Source organism: Anopheles funestus, chromosome X (genome assembly GCF_943734845.2).
Source record: "Anopheles funestus chromosome X, idAnoFuneDA-416_04, whole genome shotgun sequence".
In the NCBI taxonomy this organism is placed as follows: domain Eukaryota; kingdom Metazoa; phylum Arthropoda; class Insecta; order Diptera; family Culicidae; genus Anopheles; species Anopheles funestus.
The window spans coordinates 1,285,089-1,306,474 of record NC_064597.1 but is presented as its reverse complement, the minus strand read 5'-3'; the positions used below and the strand labels follow the sequence as shown (position 1 = coordinate 1,306,474).

Genomic DNA, 21,386 nt, shown 5'->3' with positions numbered 1-21,386 from the left:
AAGTAAAGAGGGAAATCGACTCGAAACGATATTGCCGTCGGCACGTGGTTTCGCCACGTGGTTCTCCGCGTCCGTTCGTGACAAGCGAACGAGCACGATTTGCGCCATACTCGTCATCTATATTATCATACATTTATTTGACTTTGTTAATTATTAAGGTTGCTTGGATGGATGAAGGATGATTGCTTTTAAATTTTAAATAAAACTTTGTAGGGCAAAAACTGTGTGAGTCCTGGTGGGGTTGTTTTAAGCTGTATGGATTTTAATGATATTGAATTACTAGAGTTTGAGTGGCAAAGCTAAAGTTGGACCTCTCGGTATCTTTGGGCTACGCAATGAGTTTCGCTTACTTTGTTTGAAACGAATAACTCACATATTATCCACCAATCAAAGATGATATTATCTCTCCTGGTGCTCACAATGGCATTCTTCTATATGCACGTCTTTTAAATCTGAAATCCATAACGTACCATTCGATCACAAACAGGAGATACCCATTTTCAATTTTCTTTAGTATAATAATTCCATTTTCTATAGTAAATTGAAAAGCATCTTTTGGAATAAATCTTTTGAGCAGGTGAAAAAAAAGAGTTACATTCTCCAAACTAGTTTAAACTGAAACAGACCTTTTTGTACAACGCTCTATACTCGATCGACTTGGACAAAGCATCAACATTATGACAACTGTCTAAAACATTAGGAAAAACTGATGGCGTACAGTTAACAAATAATCATCTAAAACATAAAAACTAGATATTTTTCTTCATTCTAGTAGGAAAGCATGAAATTTTCAAAATAAACTCGCATGCTGACGTCTAATTCCTCGCTACAGTAACTTTCCAGTCCCTATTTTAATTATGTTTAGTCTGCTGCTTCCCGTATGCAGGTTGCAGTAACAAACACGTTCCCAATGAATGTCCTATCATTAGGGAAATTTTTTAAAATGAAACTACACGAGCCCTGGGGCGTAGCGTAATTGGTTTATCTCACCAACTGACTTCATTGGATAATTAGCATTGGTGACCTCTGCTCTGCAGGTGGCCATAGAGATTTCACGTCCTGTTTATGCAACTGTCTTTTATTTTCTCTTCTGTTTAATTTGCTTATTCAACCGTATCGGTTCGATGAGGTAAACTATGTTGGTGTTGCATGATGAGCTTATTGCTAGGATGATCGATGCCTGCGTTAAGGGAGCATTGTACGAGGGAGAAAGAAAAAAAAGTAGTTTAATTCGTTCTAAACACTGCCTGCAGCAATAGAATGAAAATAATTGGCTATACTGTAAACACACACCCCCGATTCTATTAGAAGGTTGTAGTGTAGTTGTGTAAAATTTCATCAAGTTGATAACAATACTCCGAACCGTGTGGACATTGTTTATGTTTCCACCGGTACATAAAGACTTGCGGAAATAGTTGACATGCTAGTCCGTATCGAGCGATGCTTCGGCGACGATCTTGAAGTGATAAATAAGCTTTTAACTGCTCGTGAACAAAGTGGAAAGAATATTAAGCTTCTTTTGACGTGCTTGAAGTGAGTGAATTGATTTTGATTTAGTGCATTACATAGTTGTTCTTATAATAGGTAGGATAACATAACAAGCCTTAGGAAATTTTTCATATTTTTAGATTTTTTTTATAATTTCTTGCTCTTTTTTTGTTTAAAGCATTATTTGAGTGAAAAGAAACTCATTGCAACTAATTGGCATTAAAATAAATCAATTTAATTTTTTTTGCAAAATTTCCCAAAAAAATCGTAAGGGGTAAGCCTTATGAAATTTTCGAGTGGAAATTTTTTTGAAATTTTTTTTCTGATTTTTTATTCTTTTTTTAATTTAAAGCATCATTTGAGTGAAAAGAAACTTATTGCAACAAATTCGCAATAAAATATATCACATTTAAAAATTTTGCTGGACTGCAGAAAAATGAGGAAAATTTTACATTTTCTTAAACAGAGTAAGGAACTTGGTTCCTCGAATAACTTCTGGCACAGACATCTGAGGGCATGGCTGTCCAAAAAGAAAATGTAGCCATTGGTGCCATCTATCGACCACTGGTTAAAGATTGGCGATCCGTTGGATACCGACCGACTTATAGGCAAAAGTTGGTGCAAAAATGAGGAAAATTTTCATTTTTTTTGAATTTTATGAATTTTTTATTATTTTTCATTCTTTTTTTTTATTTCAAGCATTATTTGAGTGAAAAGAAACTCATTGCAACCCATTGGAATTAAAATAAAACAATTTAATTTTTTTTGCAAAATTTCCCAAAAAAATCGTAAGGGGTAAGCCTTATGAAATTTTCGAGTGGAAAATTTTTTTGAATTTTTTTTCTGATTTTTTATTCTTTTTTTAATTTAAAGCATCATTTGAGTGGAAAGAAACTTATTGCTACAAATTCGCATTAAAATACATCAACGTTAGAACCACAACCGACTAAACAAAATAAGTAAAGTATTACAATATTGCAAGACATGCATAGTGAACTCTATAAGCGCCAAAAATTTCGGGGCCCCTTTAGCCTCGGGCACCACGTGGCCGCTTAGTTTGCGTTGTGGATAATCCACCTCTGAGTAGGATAATAAATATCCTAAAAGTAATTCCTAACGAAATAATGATTCTAGCAGCAGTTTTTTAGTTTTGTAATTTTTAAACGTTAAACATTTTTAAAGTTCAGTAAGATGAGCAGCACAATGTTTCTCTTTTGGTTTAGTACCGTTTGCCTGTGCAAAGATGAGCAGGAAAAGAGAAACATAAACTGGGCGCGTTGAGATCACGAATGCTGCGAAAGGGCAACTAATTCGCAAAGCAAACAAATGTGAAACGAAAGCTTCCAGAAAGCTTGGAAGCGTATATCCTCGAACATGGGGTACGTAGTAGATGCGTAGATGTATAGTGATCACGTTTGCGGTGTTCCACTACCGGATGGGTACATTGTTTAGTACGATACGATCCGCTGTTCCGATGGTTGGAAATGGTTGACCAGAAACACTAGAAATGGTTGTACAGTCCGGTGCTGAAAAAGCTCGGTTCCATCGTTCCTTACGGATGGTTCCAGTATCGGTCAGTGCGATTGCGCAAATGCACCGTGGCGTTTGATGCTCTCCCCATTCGCTCCCGGGAGCGTTAAACACTGGGTGGTGACTGTCTGCCGTTATGTAAGTGGCGCCCATTTAAGGCTCTCGCCGATGGTATGCCGCTCGCCGGCACTGGACTGCTGCTGGAAGCTGGATGCTGGCAGCAGTGCTGAAGACTCTCCCAGCACGGGTTCTACGCGGATGCGCCGATTTGAGGGGGTTTGAGATGAAAATCTGCGACTCGGCCACCAGTTACAGATGTACCGTTCGCGTGATTGGCTGCACTGCAGGCCTGTTCCGGTAGTGTTTCGGGATTGTTCGGCGGTGAAGTAGCACTGCCAGACCGCTGTCAGGAACGAGCGACGAGCTTTCCTCCCACCATCCTCCCAGCTTCCTACTGAAAGATCAGCAACTCTAACATCACCCTTTCCCACTTCCCTACCCGGGTTTCTTGGTTTCCTTCACCCGCGCAACTAACGCCAACACGTACTCGTAGTTGCTCTACGTGCGTTCCCCGGTGGGGTGGGGCGCAGAAACAAACGACCGCACGTTTGCAGATGGAACCGCCGCTGGAACACGCACCAACCAAATGCACGGCAATCAAGCACATCGATCAACGCTTCAGGAAAAACCTAACACACGTTACACGCAATACTCGGTTGTGCTTGTGCGAAACGTACGGACACAGTTAGTGCGTACTTTGCAGTGATGTAAAAGTGATGTAAAAAAATCTTTTTTTTTGGGGACTGACAAAAAAACCCAAAAAAGCTAAACAATAAGCGCAAAAGAAGAAGAAAAACTTAAATACAAAAAAAAGGGTGTAGCATCTCGATGGAGCAGGAACCTCGCGCACACCTACGTAGTGGAGATGTACGCAGTACCGAATAGCTGTGAAAATTAAAGCAATCTTCGTTTTTTGTGTGTTTTGGTGTCCGTTTGTGCGTGCGTGTGAGTGTAAATGTACGTTATTGTTTCATTGTTGTATATTGTTACTGCTGTTACTGGATAGCATCGCCCATAGCCTTATGGTTTGCCACTAGTAGCAAAAGCATATCCTGTAACGGTGTATGTATGCGTTCCTATGTAATGTGGCAGGCATATGCGTTGGTACACATCGTCCCATCCGTACATGTATGCGTCGTAATGCAAGTGACTTTCTAGGGCGTGGGCGACGTTAGTGGAAAACAGTACCAAAGCAAGGACATAGGAAGGAAGGGTGATGGTGGATTGTGGAAAGATGAGAATAAGTAACCAAGGTACATGTAAGAGTACGCGAAAAAGTTAATCGCGGACCCGGAGGAGTCGAAACACGCAAGATGTATATATTTATATGTTCATAAATGTGCACGTATCGAGATGTACCGAGATACATATGTATGCGATGAACATCTTCTCCAGATCTTTCCACTCTCATACCGTCCGTTACCTTAAAAAAGAAAAACCTGAACCATTCCCTTTTCTTCTCCGATCTACCAGACCGATCTACAATCGTTGTCATGTTGGCGTCTTTCAATCCACTAACCACTCACTAACCATTCATCCAATTCGCAGGTGTATTATTGAGGCTAAGTGAACAAAAGTGTGCACGCAACATGAATAAGGGATATAAGAGAAGATGCTAAACTAGTGACCACAGACTTGCGTTACCCGTGAGCAGAGTGAGTGTGCAATGGTGTGAGCCCCCCCACGGGTGGTTTTCCCCCGATGTTTTGCTTCCGAAACGACTGTGCGTATGATAACTCCAAAACCTAACCTCAATCATGTATCAAGAGCAATGTGTGCGGGAGCGGATGTACGCAGCAGCGCCACCATCGTCGACTAGATCGTCCGCGTGTGGATCGACGCGGGTGCGTTGCCCACCTTAGCTGGGTGGGAACGGGGTACGGAGGCCCACCGCAGCCATTTTATACAAACTAACAATTTATCCACCACACTACAGTGCCGTTAAATCTGTCCAGAGGTACGGTGTTTTAAGTTTTGTTGGTTTTACTGGCGACAGACATAGTTTCATCTTTCCGCGTGTGTCGAAAAACGCTGCGTTATCACTAAACCTGTGTCTAGTGACGCGAACCTCCAGTACAGGGGATACACTGTGCTGGAAGTGGAGTAAACGTTCCCCTGTGTACTCGGTATTGCAGCCAGTGCTGCCGAATGTTCCCAGTGCGTGTTGTGAAAGATTCAGTGTTTGAGCATCGGTACATACACAGGTTGGACCATACTGGTGGATAGAAGAAAGGATTCCCCTGCGTGTATCATCGGAACCGGGTGTCGTTAGGTGTAGTCCGTCAGTTGAGGACACCCTCGGAACAAGATGGCCGAACAGCATCGGAACCGGGGCTGTGGGCGCTCGTACCATTGCCGTGTTGCGCTGACCGGTTTCCGTGTGCGGTTTGGGCTCATCGTACCACTGCTAACCGTACCACTGTTCCTGGGTCTCGGTAAGTAACTCGGCGATGTGGCAGCTGTTAAAACAGCTGCTAGGCGGGAAGGCATATCCGCTTCTCTGTTAGGGTTTTTGGTTCACCAAACAGCATAGCATATGGTAACTTTTCTGTAGATGTAGGACTTTCCCTGGAAGTTGTTGCTGATTCAATAGACGTCGGTTCAATCGTACCAGGCATCTACAGAGATTAAGGGAGCTTTTTTACTTTCAACAGCTTAAGTGCACCTCAATATTAGATACAAGGTATTCAAATGCGTAAATGAAATATATACAACCCAGGCATTAGGTGTGTCGTATCAAAGATTTCGAAGATTGCCATCATCAGCTCAATATGGTCAATATGGATAATAGCAAGGATTGGTTTGTCCAAATAAAAAAAGACATAATACAACGCTTAAATATTGAACTATGATTCCAATTAAACATCCCCATACTCCCAAAATATACTAACTCCATGAATGAGCGATCTGTAATAGATAGAGAGAGAGAGAGAGAGAAAGTAGCAAAAGAAACGAAAAATAAAACGATAAGAAAATAATTAGAAGCAAAGAAAGAACTAGTGAAACGATGCACGGATAAACCTGAGAAGCATTGTACCGAGCGGTTGAGTATCGCTGAGAGCGAAACGGATCATTTGAAGGGGAGCGCAAAAGCTTGCGTCCTAAATCAATAAACATTTTGCGTAGCTGAGCTCACGCTGTGTTTCTTCTCAAGCTCGGCTAACATACTCCCCAACACCTAGGTCCCCTCCCCATTAGCTTTTCGCTGTTTTTTTTTCTTCGCTAAAAAGGGCGAAATTTTTGGTAACTTCGAGCAAAAGATTTGGAAGTACTAGCAGCAGTTGAGGCAGCGCGCAGGCGCGCCCAAATGTTCCATTCATCAAAACAGCGATGGGTGTAATCTGTCCTTGAAAATGGGGCTTTTCCAAGACGGCCCTGTTGGCGACCCGTCCTACGCCGTGTGCCGTATCTTAAGAAACTTGCAGCAGACGGTTACTCGGTACTGTTTTAAACCATTTGCCTTTCCCTTATTATCAACTTCATATGCGCCTGGATGTATGCAATATGGCTGCAAAAGCAAACGTTTTCAACAATTCAAACAAAAAAGAAATACACCTTCCAGATTGTGTAGGAATTGGATTTAATATGTTGTTTTTTTTTCTTTCTTCCTTTCTTTGTCGTCCATTTTGTATACGAAACAACGCTGAACAGTGCACGGCGAGGAGCAGACGACGGAAATTACGTCCGAAGGTGTCGGTCACTATACGGGCAAGTCTGACCAGACACAAGCTGGCCCGAATCAGCTCGGTGCAGCATGGCAGATATTTGGTTCGAACTCGATGCGTCAGTCGGGTGAAGGGCGCGTCGTGAAGACGAAGCCTCGCAAACCGAAACCGTACCAGAAGGATATCCGACCGCAGCTGCCACCGGGCAAGATAATGATGGCGCCACCGAGGCGTCGCACCTTTCACCAGGCAACGCAGTACCCGAAGAATGCGTCGATCGCGATCGATCGTAGTGCGGGACTGTCGCATCATCCGATCGGTAGCCATGCTGCCGGCGGTAATGTGTACGGGTCGATGTCACACTACGACACCGTGTACGGTATACGGGGCGTCGAACGACGGGATAATGATGGGTTCCGGCCGTTCGAGCGTTACGGACCGAGCGCTCATCTCGGCCACTACCACATCCAACCGGACGATGATATCTTCCGGCCGGATGACGAACTGCTGATGGAGTCCGGTGGTGGTGGTGGTGGCGCAGCCGGCAAGGTCGATGGGTTGGCCGGGATCGAAAGCTGCGACATCAAGTGTGAGCCGCGCGAGTTCACCTGCGACAAAAGCTGCGCCTGTATCCATATGGATCTGCACTGTGACGGGCAAGCGGACTGTGTGCTGACGGAGGACGAGCAGAACTGCGAGATCGTGCACCAGCGGTTAGCCCAACAGATCAAGGATAATTGCGAAACGAGCGGCACACACGTCATCTGTGCTACCACGCACACCTGCATCTCGCGCGACTGGCTGTGCGACGGCGATGATGACTGCGGTGACTACACGGACGAGACACACTGCGGGTCACGGCTCGAGTGTACCGAGGAGAAGTTCGAGTGTCAAAATGGCATGTGCATACCGCGCGACTGGGTGTGTGACGGTGACAACGACTGTAACGACCTTTCGGATGAGAAGAACTGCACCAAACAGTAAGTAACGCTGAATAACGCCTGAAACCGTAAGGACGACCATATGTTCCAGCAGCTGTGGAGCAGCAAAGTTTCCAGCCAGAAACTCTGCTTCATTCAATTAATTTAAGGTTTCTGCTTCTGGCATCTCTCATGTTACTTGTACAGCCGAAGGACTTAATTGTAAGCTCCGGCACAACTTCATTAGCAACCAGCTGTGAGTGCTTCCTTGAAATGGCTCAATTTCATGTAAGAAGGTCAGAAGCTCATCTAGCAAAGCAAAGTCCAGTTCGTCCGGGAAATGGCTGGCATCTGCAAGATGATCCTCTTTCTGTCCAGTCCTGGCCAGAGGCTAGACTGGTCGAAAAACCACAACACAAATATGTATTTGTCTGACCTAGTTGGCTTCCGTTGCCGTTTATTAGCTCCGTAAAAACTTCCTTTACTCTGGCGAAGACCTAGCAACTGCTGTGCTGATGAGCTACATACCAAACAGGGAGTAACTATTCCTGACATTGCCCTTTCCGACAAAGGCAACATTGGCTATCGAGCTGGCCTCCCCCGGTTTGGCTCTCCGGGGCGGGAGAGTTGCATTGTAGGCTTGATTTAATTAATTGACACAATTGCCCAGCTGACCCTTGATCGAATCAGGCAGCCACACACATCCAGCCAATCAAGTATATGGAAGCACACGGTTTGGTAGCTACAGCTTGGCGATGAACTTGAAATAGTTGTCTTCATTAGTGTATGGCTCTATTCAGCATCGTGCGGTACCCGTAGGGAGCATAATTGCAGGAAATTGTTTGTTGCCTTCCCTGCAGCACCATCCCCTACCATGCTGCCCAAACCTTCCCTTATTCACCTACCCGGTGTGTAGTGTTCCTTTGCCGTTCCCGTTCGCCCGGAAGTGAGTGGGTTGCGTTTTAATTGGAAGGCTTAATGGCGCGTTTCAATTTAATGATGTTTACCCACGCTGCTTCATGAGCTGTTTTTGAAGTGTTTTTCACATCTCGCTTGATTACTCCCGTCCCTAACAAAAAAAAAACGCACGCACTCTCTTACCAGCAAAAAAACTGAACTCTATCTGCAGGTGTACACGGGACGAGTTCCGGTGCAAGGATGGTTCCTGCATCTCCGCATCGTTCCAGTGCGATGGCGAAACGGACTGTATCGACGAGTCGGACGAAGCGAACTGTGACCGGCCGATGCAGAGCTGCCCGGAGGGTGAGTTCAAGTGCAAGGGTGCGCTCGGTGGTATGGGCGGACCGGGCGGCCGGTGTGTGCTGATGCGTTTCCGGTGCGACGGTGACAACGATTGTGGCGACTGGAGCGATGAGGAAAACTGTCCGAAGAAGCAGGTCGACTGTATGATCAACGAGTTCAAGTGCGATGATGGTGACTGTATACCGCTGCAGTGGCGCTGCGATGACAAGCAGGACTGTAACAATGGCGAGGACGAGAAGAACTGTCCGGTGGATCGGATCGCTGGCAGGACCTGCTCACCGGACGAGTACACGTGCAAGGATGGTCGTTGCATACTGGTAAGTGCAAGAAATCAAAGCATCTGAAAGTATGCAATCTAAGGCGAAAGATATCCTGCAAAGCATGCGTATAAGCGTAATAAGCCAATTCAACTGGTGATTGCATACTGTTAGGCGTTCACAAACTAGTTCGATTCGTTTGTGGCAGTGTTTTCATTTAAAGGGAGTTGTTTGTAATTATGTTTTTTCCCTTTTTTTACGTCTATCCGAACATGTAGCGATCTTGGGTGTGTGATGGTACGGCTGACTGTCGACGGGGTGAAGATGAGCAGGACTGTGACATCAAGTGTGAGCTGAACCAGTTCCTGTGCCCGTCCGGCAGCAGGAATAGTACGCGCGACTCGTAAGTACTAACCAACAACCGTGGAAAAAACCCCGGTTGAAACAGGTCTCATTTTTCCTTATATCCAGGAGTGTGTGCATCAACCAGAAGCATGTCTGCGACGGTCACAGCGACTGTGCAAACGGTGAGGACGAGATGCGATGCCCGATCGTACATCCGTGCGGAGCCCACTCACGGTGCGAGCAGCTGTGCGTAACGGCTTACAGTGGGCGCGAGGAGTGCATGTGTCGGCCGGGCTATCTGCTGCACGGTAACGGCTATAACTGTACCGACATCGACGAGTGTACGATCACGAGCAATCCGGTCTGCTCGCAGGAGTGCATGAACGTGGCCGGCAGCTTCCGTTGCTCGTGCCAGGCCGGGTACGTACTGCGACCGGATCAGCGCACGTGCAAAGCGGTCGGTGGTTCGGTAAAGCTGCTGATGGCAAACCGGGCCGACATACGGCAGGTATCGCTCAGCAACAACCAGTACACGTCGATCGCGAAAGGTTTACCGAATGCGATCGCGCTCGATTATCACTATCGGCAGGATTTGCTGTTCTGGACGGATGTGTCGATCGATGTGATCAAGCGATCGCACCTGAACGGGAGCGGCGTCCGGGACGTGATCAAATGGGGCTTAGAATCGCCCGGTGGTCTAGCCGTTGATTGGATCCATGATTTGTTGTTCTGGACGGATTCGGGTACGCGCCGTGTCGAGGTATCGACACTGGACGGGCAGATGCGTGCCGTCATCGCGGCAAGCGATCTGGACAAACCGCGCGCCATCGCCGTCCATCCCGGGCGGGCACTCGTTTTCTGGACCGATTGGGGTACCGCACCGAAGATCGAGCGTGCCTATATGGACGGTTCCGACCGGCAAACGATCATAGCTGAAGCGATCTTCTGGCCGAATGGGCTAACGATCGATTACACGAGCAGCCGGATCTACTGGGCAGATGCCAAGCACGTGATCGAGAGTGCAAACTTCGATGGACGGGCACGGCGCAAAATATTAAGCAACAACCTTCCCCATCCGTTCGCGCTCGCACTGTTCGAAGATTCGATGTACTGGACAGATTGGCACACGAAAACGATATCGACCGCAAGCAAGGTGAACGGGCGTGGGTTCCGCGTTGTCCACGAGGGTCTACACTTTCCGATGGGCATCCAGAGCTATCACCCGTCGCGGCAGCCCGACTTCACGAACCGCTGCGCGATGGACAAAAGTGGACGGAAGGGTGGCTGTTCGCATCTGTGTCTGCCGGCCCGTACCCATCGCCGGTGTGCCTGTCCGATCGGGTTAACGTTGCGGCCGGACCAGAAGACGTGCTCGACCGTACCGGACAAGCTGCTGCTGATCGCGCGCAAAAAGGACGTCCGGGTGCGTCAGCTCGATGCGGCGAATCCGGTCGACATGGTGCTACCGCTCGACGGTATCAAATCGACCGTTGCCGTCGATTGGTGCAGCCGCACGAACGTCATCTACTGGACGGACGTCGGCAAAAGCATGATCAGCCGGGCGTTCATCAACGGCAGCCAGCAGGAGGCGATCGTAAAGTCGAACCTGATCTCACCGGCCGGGCTCGCGCTCGACTGGGTGACGGACAAAATCTACTGGACCGATCCGGGTACGAACCGTATCGAGGCGGCAACAACGGACGGCCGGCAGCGAGCGCTACTGATCTGGGAACGGCTGGACAAACCGCGTGATATCGTTGTACACCCGGGCGAAGGATACATGTTCTGGTCCGACTGGGGTTCAAACCCGCTGATCGAACGGGCCGGCATGGACGGCAGTGGCCGGTTTACGCTTGTGTCGGAAAATCTACAGTGGCCGAACGGGCTGGCACTCGACGTGGATAAGCAGCGGCTGTACTTCCTCGACGGCGGTACCAAATCGCTCGAGTACGTCAACTACGACGGTACAGGGCGTAACCGGTTGATTACCGAGGGTTTGAAGCATCCGTTCGGGCTGGACGTGTACGAGAAGCGTGTCTACTGGACGGACTGGGACACGCACAGCATACAGGTGGCAAACATGTACAATGGTCACGACCGCCGCACCATACTCGCCAACAATACCGATCTGATGGACATCCGTGTGTTTCACCGGAACAGACGCGATTCGCGCAATCCTTGTGCACACAAGAACGGTGGCTGTTCATACATCTGTCTGCTTAATCCAACCAGCTACAGCTGTGCCTGTCCGATCGGTATCCAGCTTAAGGTAAGATGTTGCACTATTTCGATACTCCTTTTAGTTCAGCGTTTTTTTCCTAGATGGCGTTGACCGTCACAGTATACGAACGTCACCGTTTCGCTATGAACAAGGGCGCTGTAATCTGTAACGGTTTCTTCCTTGCAGGATAATGGCAAAACGTGTAAGAGTGGACCATCCAACTACCTTGTGTTTGCACATCGTACCGAGGTCCGACAGGTGTCGCTCGACAGTGACTATCAGATTGATGTGGTACTACCTTTGCCACCGATCTCGAACGTTGTGACACTAGACGTTGATCGGCGTACGGGCGAAATCTACTGGGCCGACACGATCGAGGACGTCATCATGCGTTCCACACCGGACGGTATGCGGATCAAGCAGATCTACAGTGAGAGCATGACCAGCGTTGATGGTCTCGTGATCGACTCGATTGGCCGTAAGGTAAGCGTAGTCGTTAGGTTGTTACGATATCTTTTCGCAAGCGAATGACAAAAAAACCGCACTGTTTGTCGCACTCTTAGCTTTACTGGACGGACGCCGAACGGAAGGTGTTGGAGGTGAGCGATCTCGAGGAAGGCATCCGTAGCGCATTGGTGTGGAAAGAGCTGGAACAACCGCGCGGTATTGCACTCGACTACGAGTCGGGCTATCTGTTCTGGTCGGATTGGGGTGCGAATCCACGCATCGAACGTTCCGACATGGACGGTGAGAACCGGATCGATCTCATCACGGAAGGGCTCGGGTGGCCGAACGGGCTTGCGGTTGATCGTTCGGCGAAACGGATCTACTGGGCAGACGCGCAGATGAAGACGATCGAGTCGTGCACGTTTAGCGGTGGGCTACGGACGAAGGTGGTGGAGAATCTGCCCCATCCGTATGCACTCGCTGTGACAGCGCGTACCATCTACTGGACCGATTGGATCACGAAGGCACTACACTCGGTACCGAAATCTAACCCGGCCCACATACGCAACGTGACGCACGGTTTAGAGGGTTTGATGGATGTGAAGGTCGTGCAGGAGGACGAGGAACGCCATCTGGAGAATGTGTGCGGTGCGAGTAATGGCGGATGTTCACATCTCTGTCTGCGCAATCCAACGGGCTATTCGTGCAAATGTCCGACCGGTTTGACGATGCGCGAAGGTAGTACGACCGAGTGTAAAACCCTGCCAGATGTAAGTAGTTAGCTGCATGTGTGTCCGTCTGTTACTAAGCTACTAAGCTGTTTCACTTACATTTCTTAATAGGAGTACCTGCTGATCGCACTCCGTTCGGGTATTGGACGTATCTCGCTCGATACACCGGATCTGTTCGATGTAGTACTGCCGATCGAAGGTGTCCACGGTGCCGTCGTACTTGATTACCATTTTGACAGCATGTACGTGTTTTACGCTGACGTGAACGTGGATGCTATACGACGCGTCAACATGCATAACTACTCGGACACGCAGGTAATTGTGTCGAGCGGGCTAAACACACCGAACGGCATTGCGGTTGACTGGCTGGCGGATAATCTTTACTGGACCGATACGGCACTGAAGAAGATCGAAGTCGCCCGGCTGGATGGTTCATGCCGGAAAGCGATCCTCACCGATGGACTGGACGATCCACGCTCGATCATTCTGTACCCGAAGCGGGGCTTCGTCTTTTGGGCCGACTGGGGCCAAACGCCGAAGATTGAGCGTTCGTACATGGACGGTTCCGAGCGGCGCAGCATCGTTGACTTTGAGCTAGGCTTTCCGACCGGTCTCGCAATCGACTTTGACGCGAAGAAGCTCTACTGGGCGGATGCACTGCAGGATCGTATCGAGCTGTGCGACTTTGACGGTCGACGTCGCCAGCAGGTTGTCTCGCACGCGACACATCCATTCGGGTTCACGCTAACCGCGACCCACCTGTACTGGACAGACTGGTACAACAAGTCGGTACTGCGCGCACCGAAGTACAGCGTGTCGAACGTCGAGGTGGCACGGTTTAGTTTGCGCGGTGCGCTTGAGATACGGGCCGTGTCTGGCCAGCGGCAACCGCACGATTGGAACCCATGCCGGCGAGATAATGGCGGTTGTTCGCATCTGTGTCTGTACGCGGAGACGCGATATGTTTGCGGCTGCCCGGACATACCGGATGCGCACCATTGCGATCTTGAACCGACCTTCCTGGTGCCGATGAAAGCGAACGACGAGATGCTTTCGGCGAGCGAGGAAAAACCCGGCCGCTCGAACGGTGGTATCGTGTTGACCACCAGCAGAATGCACGCACAGCTAGTCATTATAGCGACCGCCATCTTGGCTGGGTTGCTTATCATCGTTATCATCGCCATCCTAGGTAATTGACGCTTGTTCAAACAGCATGTAGTGTATGGTATAGTTACGACACATCCTTCTCCAAAACACCTTGTAGAAATCCTTTTCTTTAGCAAGCAAAAATTCCACTATTCCCCCTAAATGTATGCAATGCACATTACAGTACGTTCGTTTTTGCACTGATTTCACTATAAGTACTTGCATTTGTGTTATCGTTTGTCGGTGTTGCTGTTGGTTGATTAGTAAAACACCGAATTTTGTGATGTGATGTGCTTTCACCTTTCCAGTGCTGATTGTCAACTCGAAACGCAAACAGAGTAAGAAAAGCTCGCGCAGTGCCAGCGATGTGCTTACGTTTACCAACCCAAACTACAACGGTATCGAAGGACTTTGTCAGGCGGGCGATGCTGGATCGTCCCGCAACACCATCTGGAAGCGGCTAAAGTACGATCGTGCACAGGTCGGTAATAAGAGTAACGAAGCGTTTCTGATCACGGAAAAGTTGGACTCATTCTTCCTTTCTTCCTTATTTTATTTAATTTTTTTCCACCTAACAGGAGCGAGTTTTTGAGGAAAAGTATCTGGGCGTTCAGCATCACGGTACCAGCAACGGAAGCTACCTAGCGTCGACACCCACGTCCCAGATCACACCAGTGTCGGCTGTTCTTCCCGTTTAAAGCGTGGTCTAAAGAGGTTTTGGGCCGAACGAATGCTCCTGTTTACATTGGGTGTATAGTTCCTGTTGTTCGCCGATGCGTTCACAAACGACACTAACAATTCCGATTGCATTGCGCTTTCCATTAACTAACGTCCTTCTCTGACCTATCTGCGACGCAGAAAAGAAACCAAACGTAGAGCCCAAAATCGCAACATCTGGACCTTATCCATACGAAAAACCATGAAACAGACTGGGACACAAATTGGGAATGTTATGACTATACAGGCAGCTAATTCACCACATCGTTAAAGAAAACAAACAAACAAAAAAACAGAATATTAAGCTAACATTTCAATTCAATGAAATACTCTAGAACGTAACAAGGTGACAGTTGTAGCGCATTTGTCAAAGGAAAAGGGTAGTGTACCCAACGTCACTAAACACTGAGGCAACCAAAAAGAGAGTGAAAAAAAAACTCATAAAAACCAAACAACAGTGGGCCGACGTAGTGTCCAATAAGACGGAAAACATTCGATTTTGTTTAAAAATTTCCGTTTGAAGCGTTGCATACTCCCATACATGCGTGAACATGCTGTGAACTATCCGGTGGTTGCGAAAGAGGTAACGATACAATGTAGTAGTGTCGCACCACCGACCATGTTTCGTTACACGTTTAAATACACTTAAGCCCATCAGCAACCTTTCCACCTACGCTCGGTTTACTATGTCCATTTACAACAAAGAACGGCAACACATAATGCGGCCAAAAGCAAGATGTCCTTTCAACCACAAGTTACCGTCTTTATATCCTTTGTGTGCGTATGAAAGACACACCGACATACGCCCAGAACACGTACACATACATGTTTGTACGCGTAGCTAGTGGCCCCTACGGGCCATAGTGACATATGGCCTGTCAGTGGGTCCCGGTACCGCGTAAGCATTTTAGTAAGTAAAACTTGTATATTTGTAGGTGATCTGTACACGTGTACTATGTGTTTTCAATTCATCCTGCATGAATTTGTACTTAAGAATGGTAACAAACTGAAACTAACACAAGGAAGCAAAACAAACAAAACAAACACAAAGAAATTCAGAACAAGCAAACAAAACTAAACTAAACAAGGGCAACGAGTATAGGTGTAGGTGGGGCGATGAACTTGATACGACTATATAGGAGGCTGTGTTGTGTACCAATATGACGTGTGGGTGTGTGAGTGTGCTGCCGTAGTAGTGCATTAGAACCACTAAGTAGCAGGTTTTGACAGCCGGCGCCATTAGTGTGCCGAACGTTGGATCTAGTGCACACGCTCTCATCCCGTGTGTCGGTGGCTCCGGACCACGGTGATCGAGCGCGGTACACTAATATCCGAGGTCTTTAATGTAGCGTTTACTGGGCGCGTTTATGTAACGCGTCGTCCATAATCATACGCACTTGCGCGCATACACACACACACGCACACGTCAAACATAAAAAAAAAACTCAAAACTCTTCGATGCTAATTGATCGAGAGCTAACTACGTTATTAGTAGCGGATACATTAGATGAAGATGCGGATGCTATTTCCGGTGCCAAATGAAACATAGAGGGAAAGGGAGAATGAGATAAGGGAGTGTGAACTAATATACACTCACGTGTCAAAATGGCGCACATGGTTTATTGTAAAAGTGAAAACGGTACTGCGCATATGGCGCTATGCAGGAACTGCTGTGAATTGTCCGTTCGTAGCAGTACGCAGGAAGACACGTTTCTGTGTTTCTGATTCATTTCCTTACGTACACTTGTTTGATCTACAGGCGCTCAGTTAGCATGTTGAAACTATTGACTGATTATCAATGTATGTATCTAGTTTAATGCGGAAGGGTGAGGATTAAAACACATACACCGACACACCAGGGTGCGGTTAGTTAAGGTACCGAAAGGGCGATGAGAAGCTTTACGATCTTAAATGATCATTGCGGTGAAGGTCCTTGGACAAAATACCTCGGACAATTTGGCTGGAGTTGGGCACATCGTTTTCAAGTTTTCTGTTGTGACTGGTAACCCCTGCAAAATGGAACCCGGTGGAACCCAACCTATATTTGTATGTGTGTTTGTGGATCCATTGTGGGTGCATACGGGATGAATAGGAAAGGGATTGAAATATTTATTGTAAATACTGCACTACATTACAAAGACACATGTTCACACTAAGCATCCTCTCTCTTCCTTACAAACACACTCACACACATGCTACATATTTAGTGCACCAACTGGTCTAAGTGGATAGTGACGTCTAAGTATCCTAAGTTGATTTTGTTAGTTATGATCAGATGTCTCTTTTTGTTGAAGTTTTGAGTTGTTTTTTTTGGCCGTTATACGACTTTGGCATTGCGACGGATAAGCGGGCCTATTTTTTATAGCTCCTCCATAAGTGAGCAAACCTGGCGTAGCTCAATTTATAGCAGTATGAAGAAGTGAAATATTGATCATATTTTGCCTTGTTGATTGCAGACATGTATTCGCATTAGCTCATATGAACTACCTGTTTGCAATGAACTTTGCACGACGCGATTGTTATTACATTGAACCTGTTTGCTTGTTTTACTGAGCTACACTAGTATTTGCTTACGCTCGCGGATCTCTAGAACTGTCAAGCTCAGTCTGACCGGCAAAGTCTGTTTATAATATCGAGACTTGGTTTTCATACACACTCATGTTCCATTGCTTACCATCATGTGATGGTGTTTGCTCTATATGTTGATGATTGCTTGATAAACTTCATTCATACACTCTCACGAACATAACTAAAGGTTTACAAGAGTGCTAAATTATTTAGCTCGGTATGACGAACAAACGCCCGACATACTATTGCCACTTTCTATTTATACTACTTCAAATGTGAGGCAAAACATTCTTCAAGATGTTATTTAACGTTTTTTTCATAAATGTAAACAATAAGCAAATGAAGAGGTAAGCCCTGTACCACAACCGGCCTAAACCGTTGCTGTGGAAAGCTTTGTTACAGCATCTCAATCAAGGGGCTCTAAATTGAGGTGCAAATGATCAAGTTTTCCTCACCATAACGATTTACGATGCATGACGGGGTTGGGAGACGTGACTGTTGTTTCGTTTTGTTTTTTTCTTCTTACGTTTCTTTGTTCTCTTCTCATAGATATACTATTTGTTTAACGTGCAACGTGTTTTGCTCATGTTATTCAACTGAACTCATTACCTTAGGTGCGTAAACAAGTTGGAGCGATGACACGGCTGTCCAGATGACAGCTGTCATCTGCGTTAGTACTTGATGGACAAGTTGACAAGTGTAGTGATGTTGGAACGATGAACGGGGATAACAGCGAATCGAAAAACGCATTTTTCATGCATTTTTTGAATCCGATCGCATTATCAGAATGCGCGTTTTAGTGCAAACGTAGAGACGTACGGATATCTGTGCAAGTATAAATTAAGCAACAAAACCGTAACCATATTTGGGGAAGCGTTGACAGGTTTAACTGGAACGATGGAATGTTATAGATATATCGCAACGATTGAAATGAGAAGATAAATCACCAAAGAGGCTCTAAACGGGATGTATCCGATCTCGCTTCCATTGATGCTGATATATTGCGGAGTGAAATGCTGGCAGGTAACGTTAATGTTAGAGTATTTCTTTTTCTTATTTTTTTATAATCAGTAAATGATATCATCGGGAAGGTTACAAATCGGCCGTCCCAGTTTATATATGTAAAAAAAAGAAACCAAAAAATGGAAAACAAAAGGGAAAACAGCCAGCGGATACAAATGTTAGCAGCGAACAGGTCTCTCCGAATGAAATTTGCGTCAGGCTCTACAAATTTTATTACCGCAGAGATGTTCGCAACGGATAAAGAAAACTGAGATTTAGCATAAGCGAGAAAGAGAGAGAGAAGGGGAGAGGAAACAACCATAACAAAGAAAAATATAGTGTAGAGCGTTCCAAAATGCTAACGTAATTGAATCATGATTGTAAAAGGATGTGAATAATTTATTACTACCTTATATAGTGATATAGGGGATACAAGTTTTGGCAGGGTTAGTAACTGGCTTGTGAAAAAAGAGAGAGAGAGAGATAGAGCCCTGCGCTTAATCACAATCTCTTGTTTGATGCTCGTTTTAAACATCATTTCTAGATATATAGGAGGTCCAGTTAAAGTGGACAGTAAGGACAAAACCGAAAAAACATCTACGCAATGCATTTAACGTGAAAGCATATGATTTTGCTATTACACATATAAGAAGAAAAACAACCCAAAACAAAACAAAACAAAACAAAACACATCGGTGCAAAAACAAACACTGCAAACACAACAGGACAAAACATATACTTGATAGATTTCGCTATGATACATGAATGATGTGTTAAGGTGCCGAAGCAAAAGGGTGAGGCAGAACGTTAGAGAAAGAATTGATAGAATGCAAATCGATGGAAATAACGAAACCCAGAACCTAAACGAAACAGTTACAAGCAAAGCAAACAAAATCACATTTACATGCGAGTGAAAGAGAGTCGAAGAATGAATTAACGATCGAATGAGCTGCAAAGCGCACCTAACATAAGTTTGAACGTAATGAGAATTATTAAATTTGATAACCTCGAAGAGGACATAGCAAGAGCGTAGCAAAAGCATACAAAAACAAATGGGCAAACGTGAGAATGAAAAATCAACAAAAACGAAGCAAAACGAAACAAACGAAGCACAACAAAAAAAAAAAGGTGAATTGGAAAAAAACAAGTGGAGGTCAGTGAGTCTAACTCGCAAAGATTCAGATGATATTTATATTTTTAAAGAAAACCAAACAAAAAAGTGAATAGTACTGCATTTATTAGGAACAAAAGAAAACTCGTTTAAAACTACAAATGAAGAGAAATGACAAGTGAAACACGTGAAAGGAAGGAACATGTGCAAAATGAAGAAAAACACAAAACGAATGTTTGCAAATGTAAAGCAAAGGAGGTGCAAAAATTCTTAAATCAATGTATATTAGGAATTTACAAACACAAACCGCAAACAACAAACAAACAAACAAAATCTCAACCAAACAAACACTTACACACAAAAAAAACAAAAAAAACAAACGAAAACAAGGAAATATGCTAAGGAATCATGACACACCAATAAGCTCAACTAAAAGCAACCGAAGGACGGGAGAAAAGTGAAACATAACTACCATCACAACTGAAGAACAAAAGATAAAAGAAAACAACAATAACCTTGTGAGAAAAAAATAGGAATGTGTAAACGAAAAAAAAATAACAACAACAAAAACAAACAGGCGACGATTGTTATGTTACAGATAGAGGTGGACATGGAAGATGAAATTGTACATCAAGCGAAGAATCGATTACCCAACAAGGTACCAAGATTAGAAATAGCCAGTGGCCACATACACATTCGCAGCACATATACACACTAAACAATTCAAGAGCTCATCCGTTAGTGAACTCATCTTTCGACGTTAAGTTTTTTTTCGTTGATTGTTGCAGTTATACGTTTCTGATAGGTAAATGATTTGGTGATTTAATTTATTTGTTGTTTAACAGCTTGTTTAAGAGTGAATTTCAGTGCACTTGGTGCGCTCATCATGGACGCCTTTCCGAGCAGTGTCAAATGGTATGATTGTTTGAAATTGCATTGCAAACGTCAGCTGTCAAGTGCGCACGTTACTAAAGGTGTTATTTGGATTAGTAGAATTTAGGAAATGGACTGGTTTGGTTTGAATGGTATGACAACGAACTGTATGCAGAAAGGCTCGGAATGGGATCTTGTACTACATGTGACTAATTTTTTATTATGTTAAAAATGCTCACTGCTTAGTTCACAGTAACAGCATGATGTTGTTTACTACTCGTACGTTAATTATGTGATCTATTTTATGAAGTCGAACGTTTCCTGATTATACGCTCAGTTACTCTAGTAATGATTCAATCATTGACATACACACACATTCATAACAAACACTGGAGAAAAAAATATCTCAATAATCACAGATGCATTCCAACACATACCAACTATGCTGACATTTCAGCTCACACAGCTATTACTTAGCAAATTGACTGGAAGGGAAGATGAAGGTAATGGGCGATTCTACCGCAGTGGATAATCTAGGTCAGGTGACGATAATTAACACTGATTCAAACATACACACAAACATTTGCATCCATTCACACCAAAGCACACATTTCAGCCATTGGAGTATGATGGTATGTCATGATCGGGGTCAAATTGCGGACATAGGCCAGTGCGACAAGGTTGCAGTCGTACGTGTGTACGCTAGGCAAACGAGAGCAGTGATACGGTAGGCAGGAAGGAAACGGGAATTGCAGTGACGTATGAACAAACCACTAAGAAAAACTGAATAACATTGTAATGATAAAGAGAAAGAAAAATTAAATATTAATAAATGTATTTTAAATGTTAACTTACCGTGGTCATCAATTAATTAATTTTGATTTATTTTTGTTTCATATCGTGGTAAAACAAATGTACGTTAGAGCTTGGTAAAATAATTTTGCTTTGTACGCCAAAATGTATGCAATTCACAAATCAAAGTTGTGTTAAGCGTTACAGTCGATTTGTTTTATCACTAGTATATGCTGCTCTTAATCATAAA

The 21,386-nt window shown here is 45.2% G+C and overlaps 1 protein-coding gene across 9 annotated transcripts; it reads left to right on the top strand.

Moving 5' to 3' along the window:
• Positions 1-2,962: 2,962 nt before the first annotated feature.
• Positions 2,963-21,194, top strand: LOC125770923 (low-density lipoprotein receptor-related protein 4). 9 transcript variants are annotated; one of them, XM_049441022.1, is made up of 11 exons: positions 2,963-3,375; positions 4,627-5,513; positions 6,730-7,723; positions 8,793-9,243; positions 9,462-9,586; positions 9,655-11,797; positions 11,936-12,232; positions 12,313-12,966; positions 13,039-14,116; positions 14,382-14,554; positions 14,652-21,194. In XM_049441022.1, the coding sequence occupies exons 2-11, from the start codon at positions 5,387-5,389 to the stop codon at positions 14,769-14,771; spliced, it is 6,162 nt and encodes a 2,053-aa protein (XP_049296979.1). In that variant the 5' UTR covers positions 2,963-3,375; positions 4,627-5,386; the 3' UTR covers positions 14,772-21,194. The 9 variants fall into 9 exon arrangements, with proteins under 9 accessions (XP_049296979.1, XP_049296998.1, XP_049296989.1 ...); XM_049441041.1 differs by having other exon boundaries at positions 2,963-3,399; XM_049441032.1 differs by having other exon boundaries at positions 2,963-3,423.
• The last annotated feature ends 192 nt before the right edge of the window (positions 21,195-21,386 follow it).

Excerpts from the sequence above, each read along its gene's own strand:
- LOC125770923 (XM_049441022.1), top strand. The coding sequence starts at position 5,387 with ATGGCCGAACAGCATCGGAACCGGGGCTGTGGGCGCTCGTACCATTGC. Across the intron at positions 5,514-6,729 it reads ACCACTGTTCCTGGGTCTCG|TGCACGGCGAGGAGCAGACG; the intron begins GTAAGTAACTCG and ends AACGCTGAACAG. Across the intron at positions 12,967-13,038 it reads AGTGTAAAACCCTGCCAGAT|GAGTACCTGCTGATCGCACT; the intron begins GTAAGTAGTTAG and ends ATTTCTTAATAG.